This window comes from Drosophila tropicalis, unplaced genomic scaffold (assembly GCF_018151085.1).
Source record: "Drosophila tropicalis isolate 14030-0801.00 unplaced genomic scaffold, ASM1815108v1 contig_593, whole genome shotgun sequence".
NCBI lineage: Eukaryota > Metazoa > Arthropoda > Insecta > Diptera > Drosophilidae > Drosophila > Drosophila tropicalis.
In genome coordinates, this window is record NW_027173070.1 from 16,118,827 (window position 1) to 16,130,455 (window position 11,629).

Sequence of the window (11,629 nt, forward strand, 5' to 3'; positions counted from 1 at the left end):
TATTGTTGTGTAAGTTTAGTGTTTTTGTAGCGTTGCAAAAGGTTGCTTTCGTAAATTTAAATCATTAATTGATGAATTTTATGCCTGGTGTCTTGGATTTTCTGTAACGTCTGTACTAGCATTGCAATCAGCATTTTGGATTTATTTTTGAGGTCTCGTAAGTGTCATGTTGGAATGGAATCTTCTGCAGAATGGAATTCATCGGAAGATTCAATTTGTTTCAGGAAACTTTGTTTTTGGCTCTGGAACAGATGATGTATTAGTGTACCCATTATCGGAAGTAAGTATTTTCAAACTAGCTTCATGCTTGTCGGAGTTCTTCATAGCAATCTCAGCTTCTCGCCTAGCGTCTAGATACTCAGACGAAGCAAAAAATTTTTTGGCCTTCTTAAAACCGTTTTGCAAAGAACGTGAGTAAATACCAGATCCCAACATGCCAGGAAGTTTTATTGGCTTTAGTTCCTCCCCATCACTATCTACGAGTTCTTCCAGTTCTTTGTGATTTGCCTGTTCGTTACCCTCCTTGGTAATTTTCTCTTTAGTTGTTTCAATTTTCTGCAAATTCTTTGGAATCGCGTTTACTTTACAGTCATCCGTTAGGTTAACACTGCTGTTCTTGAAAAGCTTTAAAGCCTTTTCTATATCCATAAAATCCTTTTTAGTTGCTTGTTCCTTGCCTTTCAAATCCTTAGTATTGTGGGGATCAGTCTGTTTGTTACTATCCTTCTTTAGTTTCTCTTTAGCTGCTTCAAACTCTTTTAAATCCTTTGGAGTTGGCTGTACCTTGCTATCTTTACAATCCTTCGTTGATTCTTTTTTAATTGCTTCGGATTTCTTTATGTCACCCTGTTCGTTGCTCTCCTTTGTTAGTTCTCCTTTAGTTCCTTTGACTTTCTCCAGGTCCTTGGGACTTGCCTGTTCCTTGGTGTCTTCCGTTAGTCGGATCTCCATAGATATTTCTATTTCCTTAAAATCCTTGGGATTTACCTGTTCTTTACAATCCTTCGTTGATTCTTTTTTAATTGCTTCGGATTTCTTTATGTCACCCTGTTCGTTGCTCTCCTTCGTTAGTTCTCCTTTAGTTCCTTTGACTTTCTCCAGGTTCTTGGCACTTGCCTGTTCTTTGGGGCTTTCCGTTAGTTGGATCTCCATAGATACTTCTATTTCCCTAAAATCCTTGGGATTGACCTGTTCTTTACAATCCTTCGTTGATTCTTTTTTAATTGCTTCGGATTTCTTTATGTCACCCTGTTCGTTGCTCTCCTTCGTTAGTTCTCCTTTAGTTCCTTTGACTTTCTCCAGGTTCTTGGCACTTGCCTGTTCTTTGGGGCCTTCCGTTAGTTGGATCTCCATAGATACTTCTATTTCCCTAAAATCCTTGGGATTGACCTGTTCTTTACAATCCTTCGTTGATTCTTTTTTAGTTGTTTCGGATTTCTTTAGGTCATTATAATTTGTCTGTTCCTTGCAATCCTCCTTAGTATCGTGGGGATCAGTCTGTTTGTTACTGTTCATCGTTAGTTCCTCTGGTGGAGTAGTTGTTAGACCGTCTACCTCATTTGTTTCGCTCATCTTTTCAAACTTTGTATCAAAAATATATAAATTCTTTTTTATTTGGAGAATAAATTTACTATAATATTTAGAATGTTATCCGCTAGCTCACAGAGATATTATGATTTATTTCAGTAAGAGAGCTAAGTCGTTGACTTTTTGTTCTCGATTTCACTTTCATTTTTGAAAGATTTTTCGATCACTTTTGATTTGAAATTTTTTGAGGCTGTATCTAAACTGAGCTAATACAATAAACTGAAAGTATCGTCGCTAAATTTTAACATTTTACTAGTAATTAAAAAAGGTCTAGTTTGTTATACTAAAAGAGTTTAAAAATATAATTTAGTACAAAGCAATATAAAAATGCTACTTAAAACTTCTAATACTTTTCAAACGGACCTCTGATTTTTTTTTTTTTTTTTTGCCAGCGCATAATTGAATATTGAAATGCATTTTTCATTAGCACGGTGTTGGGCCAAGGGCCCTAAGCAGCAAATTTACCAACAAAAAGTAAAGGTAGAGGGAAAAAAAGAAAGAATTGCGTATAATGAAAATTCAATTAAACTTTATTACCTTTAGCCGCACTTGCTTAACCTCTCAATGCTTACCCAAGTTTAACCGCCATGGGATTTGTGGTCCATTTGTTGCATTAATTTTCAAGCAGCTACCTCCCAACATCGCCCATGCTGTCATCTAGAAGGCAATGCAGCAACAGTTTGTAAATTGCATGCTTTTGTTAAGATTTTCCGCAAAAAGTTTTTCCCGTCTTCTTTTTTATTTTTTCTTTTTGCTGCCTAAGTTGCCGTTTGTTGCTTGTTGTGCTACAACGTTGCAACGAAGACGACAACGCAGACACCTTCATATCTTTTAATGAGAATAAATTGATGTTTTGGGTATTTTCTGGCTCCTGCCACCTTTCCTCTTTTACTTGCTATGTGTGCGTGTGTAGAAAGCTAAGCAACTTTTCAGGTACCTTTGCAACTTGTTGTTCCTGCATATTGACAGCTGCTTTCACTAAAAGAACCTTAGGTCTTAATCACACTATAGAGTCTAGGGAATATGGGAGAATATTCTTTACTAACTAGTTGATATAATCACAACAATTTATTGATGGCTTTTGGGTTGATGAGGTCGTAGACCTATTACACTAAATGTTAATAGAAATCATTTTACTAGTCGTTGTTTCAAAAACAAAAATATATTTGTTTACGTTGTCATTAAAAAATATTAGCTTAGCTTTAAAAAACCTTTCTTTATTTTTTAACTAAAATTAAAAGAAATTAAATCAAAAAGAAGCTATGTTTTTTGTAACTTTTCAATTAATATTTTATTAATAATTTATTCCATCTATTAATTGTATACCAGAGTCCCACTATCAATCAATCTCCCTGGAAGACGTTCTTATCTCATGAATTTTTTTACTTTTTTATCGACATTTTCCGAATGCAAAACTAGAAATAAGACATTTACAGCGAAAACGTAAACAATAAATTTAAAAAAAAAAAACAAACAATTTGAAATAAATTTTTAAACAGCCATAAAAAGGTTGCAAAATAGCAATTTCGCAAATATGGATATTTGGTACAACAATTTTTTTTTCTTTCTTTTATACACCAAAAAGGTTCTTGCAGTATAAGACAACATTAAGATAGCTGCCCCTAGCTCAAAAGGAAACTAAGTATATCGCCAGTGCGGAAATCGCCTGCCAACTCTAATCTGCCTATTTAGAATATGCCTATAACAAAATCCCCACAATAAATGTTATATACTTGGTCTGGCAAACATCTACAGCAACTCATCAGGGGAATCACATTCCAAGTCATTAAGATTTTGCCACAATTTCAAAAAGTTTTGCTCATATTGTTAATAGGTGACGCTTCCTTGGTATCTGCCATTCGCTTAATCACCGCTGAGGGAGACGGTTTTTGTGTCCGTTCTGCCGGAACCACACCCACTTCACGCAACAACCCTTTTAACCATGGCGAGGGCCATTAAGAAACCTATTAAAAATGCACTGCTATGACTATATTTTCCTTGCAACATTTTAAGCATTAAAAATAAAAAACAAACAAAAAAAAAAAAAAAAAAATGACAGGCTGCAGGCAGGCGGGTCGAGTCGACTGGTTGACTGACTGGCTTACTCCACTTTCTGCTGCAGCTGTCGAGATAACGCAATGATATTGACCCAAAGAAGTCAAATCTCAGCGCGCGAACTCCACCAACTCAAGTCAACCCAACTCGACTCGACTGAACTCAAGTCAACTGAAAACTGAAAGCTGAAAAACCCGAAATGGGCTGGGGCTCAGTGCAATGCAAGGCAAAAAGTTGAAACTTATTATAATTTTAATGCAAAACATTATGCGAAAGTATAAAATTATATATCTTTGGACTGCCAGTTTGCCGGTTTGCCAGTTGCCAACAGTTGCAACTGCAATGCCAGTCGGTGGCCATCATTTTAAATGGGCAACAGCAGCAACTACTACAGACATTCATACATACATACTAGCTGCTCCTGCAACAAAGAATCAACTGTCATAATGACAGTTCTCTGTTTACGCCATCATCCCAGTCAGCGGAGTTGTAGTCGAAGTTGGAGTCGGAGTTAGAGTCGTCATGCTGTGGCCACTTGGACTTGTTGCCATCGCCAACATCGTTGCCAGCCTTCTAATGGAAATTATAATGCGCGGTGCAGTGCAGTTGCAGTTGTTTCTCCTCAGTTAGCCAGCCATTGAAAAAAAAAACAAAAATTTCCTATTGCCATCACAGTTGTGAGTAGTAGAAGGAGTCTATCGATTTTTAGGGGAAACCAAATACCAATAAAATATGTAATACAGCAAAAAAAAAAATTCCACCAAAAAAAAGTATATCAACTATGATTCTAATAACTATTAAACTCTTTTTCTATGACCTTATGTTCTAATGTGCTCAATTCGGAATACTATTTAAATAGGTAATTAGATAGAAAACTATACTTATTTCCATATATAATTACATAAGTGTATGCATATTCGTCACATATGCAATTCAGTGGCGGACTAAGCCAGCCCAAAGAATGCGACAATCCAAAAACTAAAAAGGTTTCCATTTCTCTACTGGAAACTATAACATCGCTTTTTAATATGATTATAAAAATCCGAGAAAACTGCATTTCTTTGATTTTTTAACCATAATTTTTTGGTTAATCTGTGGCCAATTTCTAACCGTTTCAATTAAATTTTGAACCAAAAAATTCGTTTCTTAACCCGATTTTTTAAAAAGATCAAATGATCATGCAAAAATAGCTTTGAACTTTAAAATTTTTGGAGGGGGTTTTGTTAAATTTTTAATTTTTTGGGTAATATTGAGTATCCTGTAATCTTAAGTTATTGTTTTTTTTTATGAACCATATTTTTCAAGGAAATGGAATCGACTGAATTGAATGAATTATTTATTATTCCGCACTTTACTAGTTCCGCATTTTCTAAAATTCTAATAAGATTAATGAATTCTTCTTCTATGTTTGACACTGCTAAAATATAGAGCATTTCTTTCTTCGTAGTGTTTTCTGATTAGGAATAATCTTCTAGTGGCCTTGTGTTTCGCTTTGGCCTGACTATGTATGTATGTATAAAGTTTTGTAGTTTCAACTCGAAGTCAGGCAACCAACCAGTTGAGTTGATTAGGGGCCTGTCCGTCTGTCTGTTTTGACTGCCTGACTGACTTTGACTCTGACTATGGAGCCATAGAGCTGGAGCTCTCAACTTGACTCCTTTTGTTGGTATGGCGCGATAACACGCTGAAATGTCAATAAAAGTATGGCCACGGTTTCGCCTTGACTCTCGAGTGTGCACAGCCAAAAAGCGAGCCTCAAATTTCAAGCAAAACAAAACAAAAAAATAAATTTGATCAAGCAAAACCATGCCGAGCAAGTATTTGACTGACGCGGCTGCTACTTGGCCAACTTGGCTCTCCGACTCTCTGACTGACAACAGCCTTGTCTTGTCTTTATGTCTATAGGTCTCTCTTCGTCTCTATATTTAACTGACTTGCTATTGTTAGCCGAGTATTTTTAATATTTATTTTGATGTGCGATAGATTCGTTTAGACAGGTGAAAGGCTAAATTGTCAATTTGCAAGCGATCCAGGCCAAAAATACAGACATACAGATACAACCCAGAACTCAACTTTGCCAAGTGGGTCGGTCGTCCATTTCTGTGTTTGCTGTTTGTTGACTTCTTTCTCATTGGGCTACATTTCACTGTATATGTATTTATGTGTATATTGTTATTTTCAGGCTTAAACTGAGTCACTCTCTGGGCGGTCTTTTGTTTAGACATTTCTATCAGTTTTTTTTTTCTTTTGGTTATTTTTGTTGTTGTTTGCTTTTGCTGACGTACCTGAGATTGAGTTTGGGGATTGGAACTGGAGAGGATTTGGATGAGTGACTGTCAGACGCCGATGAGTTGAGCTGGCTGCAATCTCAATCGATTTGTTGATTTACATTCTCTCTGCATGGCAATCGAAAATTTATGAAATTTTTTTTTTTTGTTTTTTTTTTTTGGCATGTTATGCATGAAATTTTGTTTGTTTCAATTAAATTTGTTTGGTCTAAAAGAAATTGTTAACTATTTTAAATTGGTCAACAGACAAGAAATGAATGCAAACAAAGCAAAAAAAAAAAAAAAAAAATTGCAAGTTACGTATTCTTCGTGTAACTGAGAAGACATAAAGAAAAATGTTATATATTTTTTTAATGGCGAGATGTACACATGTATACACAAATGTAAATACAAACAATGAAAACTTCTTAAATATCCATAGACATATTGTTATTTAAATAATTATTGTATATCAATCATTTCATTTTTAAAAATTGCTCTACAACGCATTGAATTCGTGTTACGAGAAGAGTTTTTTTTTTAGATTCTCGGCTGAGTTTATATTTTTAAAAATATAAAAGAAAGGATTACTTCTAAACACTTCACTTTTACTTAAGCAATATCTTAAATGCAACTTTTTGTTGTAACACAATACTGGAAAACAATGTTCGATTAGTTAGTATCGAATCCATATATTATAGGCTGTACTTTGGAAAATTTTTGTCGAAGTCGGCTGATTAAAATAAACCGATCTGAGAGTAGAAACATTGAGTCAAAACCCCTCAATAAAGCAGAGAAAGATATTTAAGCTTTCTATAAACATCATTTTAGTATTTTATCCTGCTTTCACAAGCTCCAGTAGCCCAATGGTAGGGCATCGGCCTTCGGAGCCGGGGGTTGTGGGTTCGAGTCCCATCTGGAGTGAAGGGTTTCCTTTTTTTTCCTTCCACAACTGCCCAGATTTACGTCAATTCTTTTTTATCAAACCGAAGATATTAATAAGATTATAAGGCTTATCTATGTATGTGGTAATCGCGATCTTTAAAATCTTAAAATATTGATCTGATGTGAGTGTATCCCTGTGGTTTCAGTCGGTTTTATTTTACCAGATTCTAGTCTGCAGAAATTTAGGACTTTTCGGATGAAAATGGTGTCTACCAACTCCTTTAAAAAAGCCTAACGTCATTGTGAAAAGCATTTCAATAGTTCTAGGAGAAGCTGAGATATCAAAGACTTTTTGGACAACCCCTAGGTCTACAGTGATCAAATTTAGTAGGAATTGTACATCTGGAATTCCAACTAATATACCAATAAACGGTATATAATGGAGTTCTTAAATTATCAACTAAAAACTTGCTAGTTAAACTCTGCCAAAGATTATTCAGATTTTCTAGTTCGTATTTCAAAGAGATTTGGGTGGAAAATATATTAAATTGTGTGATAGGAAAAGATTTGGAATACTCACATCTTTTTAAAATTATAATACAATTTTATTATCCTTTTTATCACAAGCTCCAGTAGCCCAATGGTAGGGCATCGGCCTTCGGAGCCGGGGGGTTGTGGGTTCGAGTCCCATCTGGAGTGAAGGGTTTCCTTTTTTTTTCCTTCCACAACTGCCCGGATTTACTTCAATTCTTTTTTATCAAACCGAAGATATTAATGAGATTATAAGGCTTATCTATGTATGTGGTAATCGCGATCTTTAAAATCTTAAAACATTGATCTGATGTGAGCGTATCCCTGTGGTTTCAGTAGGTTTGTTTTACCAGATTTTAGTCTTTATAGATTAACATCGACTGATATATACATAGATGATCCTGAACCTGCAAGTCTTGCAGAAATTTGGGACTTTCCGGATGAAACTGGTGTCTACCAACTCCTTAAAAAAAGCCTACCGTCATTGTAATAATTTTGGGGGAAGCTGAGATTTCAAAGACTTTTTGGACATCTCCTAGGTCTATTGTATTAAATTGTGTGATAGGAAAAGATTTGGAATCCCATAAGCTATTTGCTTAATACTCACATCTTTTTAGAATTATAATACAATTTTATTATCCTTTTTGTCACAAGCTCCAGTAGCCCAATGGTAGGGCATCGGCCTTCGGAGCCGGGGGTTGTGGGTTCGAGTCCCATCTGGAGTGAAAGTTAAACTCTATTTTTATTTTTTTGCCAAGTCCTCCCCATCTAAGTACTCGACATTTTTTATGGCCTTAACAAATCTGTGACATTTGCATGAAGCCAGATTGTTTGGGGGGATGGGAAGAGGTGGGGGGGAAGAGAGTAAACTGCATTTGATTTTTGAATTTATATTGTGCATTTTTATACACTGCTTATAGGGTAATATACATAGACGATTAACGACTATAGCAAACAAGTGCCCGGGTATATCCACATGCACTCTGTTTATAGGAGTGAGAGAGAGAGGGAGAGAAAGAGTGTGGTTGGGGTTTCCCCTTTTTGTGCTTGCCACGTTTGTTAGTTTTGCGATGCATCGTTTAATTTTAACGCTCAATTTAAAATGTTTTATGCAGCAGCGCGAAGGACCACACAGATACACACAAACACAAACACATATAGACGATGTGTGGGTGCTTCACACACATATGAGATGCCTGGGAGAGCCCAGCGAAGCGCAGCAATACTAAAGAACAACAAGGACATGAACTGGGTCCTCAACTGCAGCAACTGCCTCCGCTGCGCCTGCATGCAATTATCTTTGCCATTCCCTTTTCTGCCCTTTCCCCATTCCTCGTCGTCGTTGTCCTGCATCTTTTTGCCTTGCAATAAATTAAGCTATCAAGTGTCCTTAATGTACCAGTATGCAAGTAGCGGCCGTGGGAGCACGGCTCGACTCGATTCAGTTTGGCTTGGCTCGGCTCGGCACGGCACAGCACGGCTTGGCTTAATTTATAAGCAACTCCTTCACCATTGACGCAGCAACTGTCCAGCCCAGACATAATAATGCAAAGTATCACCCACTCACCCCTCTACCCTTGGTTTGCAATTATAAAGTAGTTTTTTTGCTCACTCTTGTTTTAAAGCTAAAATCTGAATGTGATTCTGAATCACAGTCTCTTACTCTCCTGTTGAAAACTACAGCAGGTGTTGCATATGAAAATTATACGCTTCATACATTTTTTTCGCTAGCCACAGATTGAAAACGAAAAGAACTACAGAAAAAAAAAAAACACTCAGCCAGACTCTTGCCTCGTTTCGCCCCTCCTGTTAGTCGCCAGGTCTCGGAGTCTCGTCCGTAATTTAAGAAGTTTGTCAACCTTTTTAGAATTGTGTCATGCGATACTTTTTATTCAACATCTTTATAATGGTCCAACAGTCGAGCACACAGGGCAGGCATAGCTAGGCACCAGGCAGTCAGGTTATCCCCAGTGTCTACTACCTGCGGCAAATTAGTTTGACAATTTCTCGAGTGACGCACACACACACAACACACCAGAACAACAACAATTTTTGGTTTTAGAAAGATTTTTGTGGGAATCGAGCGATTTGATGTCAAATTATTTTGAAGTGTTTGGACAGATTTTGTGTGCAAAAAATAATTTGATATGTTAGGAGGGAGTATGAGGAGAAGAGGCACAGAATGAGTTTTTTTTTTTTTATTGAAGGGCGTTTACTTCCGCGGCAACAGCTGCTAACCCAAAAAGTGAAAAAAAGGGGGAGCGACCAAAGGAAATTGCTGAATTTAAACATTGAACAAGAAATAAAGATTTGACAAACGTTAGTTCTTTTTCCTCTAATCAAAATCAAAATCAGAATTGGATACTGCTTTAGATAAAATATCGTAGGGTGCGTGAATGGGGCAAACGACTCAAATTTCAAAGAGTTAACAGCTTGAAATTCATAAGGCAAAAAGTGATATTCTAAACCGATTTCGACACAAAGAAAAAAAAATAAAATAAAAGCTTAAATATGCAAATAACAAATCCATTAGTAGTTCTCTTGAAATGAAGACATTTCGTTCGTTTAGTCCCATTGAAAATGTCTATATCAATTTTTCAGTTTTGGTATCTTTTCGTGCTTCGAATTGGTGTCTAAATGCGATGGCGTTCCAATTTTCAGCAATTGAGATAAATCGGAAGTTTTGCCAGCATCATCTTAATCATCATTAGCCCGTTGGAGGCAAATGGAAATGATGAGCAAGTCTCGCTCACACTTATGCACCTTGCGATGGCGGCGGATGACGGCGGCGCCTCTTCACATTATCAATCTGCTCATAAATTTCTCTAGTAACTTGTCCACTCATATACTGGTTGGTTGGTTCCTCTTCCCTGACGATTCTCACTTAAGTGCCGTAATTTTGGTTCGATTTTTACCATGTTTTGATCGCCTTGCTGACAAACTTTAAGTGCTTTTATTTCCACGTTTTTATGGCGGGCAGCAAAAATATTCGTTATAAAAGCAAAATATGCCGCTCCATTTATGATTTTTTTCTTTTGGTTTCGGTGTCGGACGGTTTTTTTTTTCTTCTTTTTTTCTCATTTAAGATATTTAAGTTGTTTCAAAAGATTTTTTACGACAATATAACCATTTTATACTCTATCAGAGAGAAATGGTTTCTTAACTATCCAAGTCTGCATTGCTTACATCGTCTTAAGAATAATTTCTCATATGTTTATTACATTTACAATTACTTATAGGAAAAAGTAAACTAAGTATGCAAAAGTATTTTAATAAAGTTCATAAATATCTTACTTATTCGCAATAATTACTTAAAACTTTAAGATTTTGATTGTTAAAAGATTCTGAGCAGAAAATTCAATACTTCACTTAGGGTTTGAATCAAAGCTCACTGACTTTAACTCTGATTGACTTTATTTTAAGAAAAATATATAGAAAAATATTTTGAATTAATCATGGAGAGAAATATAAATTAAATAGAACTTTAAATTTTACGAAATAACACCAATTTTTTTTTTTTAACTCTATAATTCGATTGACAACGAATAAAAAAAAAACCAGAAAAATAAATGATAATTATAATTGAAAATTTATTTTGCTACCTTTTTAATTTCGTTTAGATAGAGTTTGGGGGCTCTGGACATCCCCGAAATATATCCAATCATTATGTTTTTTTACGCTTGTCGCTACGCCAAACTGAAAATCTGCGAAGTGTTCGAACAATTTTGGTAAATTGTCGAAAGGTTTTAAATTTCTTAAGTCGAAAAGCTCAATTTTCTGATCATTGCCCCGTGAATATATTTTCAAGATTTCTTAATGTTTGTATATATGTAATACACTAAATGTTATAAATCATATGTACGTTTTAATAATTTTAAGAGAGTATTTAAATGTCGGGTTTTTAAAAATATCTAAGAGTGTTTTTAGAACTAAAGAAAAGGAACAAACAATCACACAAAGCGCAAGTTTTTATAACTTTTGCTTTAATCTCCCTTGATCAGTCGTGTTGTGTGGCATATGGTCATAGCAACAGTCGGGCTAAAGGAAAAGAAAAACCAATATATATATATAGTTTAAGTCTAATGTACGCATTGAAATCAATGAGCAGGCAGTATAACAGATAAGTTTTAGAATAGCTATAAAAAACAAGAACGAAGGCAACATTTTCATTTGAGCTAGAGTGGCAGTAATTGTGAATGATGAAAGTAAATCACTAAAAGAAAAATGAATTGTAACATAAAAGGCAAAAATGCAGATTTGCTTAAGTTAATATATTTCGACGAATGCAGTGGAGTTAAATTTAA

General features: G+C 35.5%; 1 protein-coding gene and 3 non-coding genes across 4 annotated transcripts; 3 read left to right on the plus strand and 1 right to left on the minus strand.

Moving 5' to 3' along the window:
• Window positions 1-210: 210 nt before the first annotated feature.
• LOC137578214 (cylicin-2-like) lies at window positions 211-1,572 on the minus strand. Its single transcript, XM_068291880.1, has one exon. It carries the CDS (start codon window positions 1,570-1,572, stop codon window positions 211-213), a length of 1,362 nt encoding a protein of 453 aa, XP_068147981.1.
• A 5,189-nt stretch (window positions 1,573-6,761) lies between these two features.
• On the plus strand, window positions 6,762-6,833 carry TRNAR-UCG (transfer RNA arginine (anticodon UCG)). Its single transcript has one exon. It is a non-coding gene; the product is annotated as a tRNA-Arg (tRNA).
• A 587-nt stretch (window positions 6,834-7,420) lies between these two features.
• Window positions 7,421-7,493, plus strand: TRNAR-UCG (transfer RNA arginine (anticodon UCG)). Its single transcript has one exon. It is a non-coding gene; the product is annotated as a tRNA-Arg (tRNA).
• Window positions 7,494-7,978: 485 nt separating this feature from the next.
• Window positions 7,979-8,050, plus strand: TRNAR-UCG (transfer RNA arginine (anticodon UCG)). Its single transcript has one exon. It is a non-coding gene; the product is annotated as a tRNA-Arg (tRNA).
• The last annotated feature ends 3,579 nt before the right edge of the window (window positions 8,051-11,629 follow it).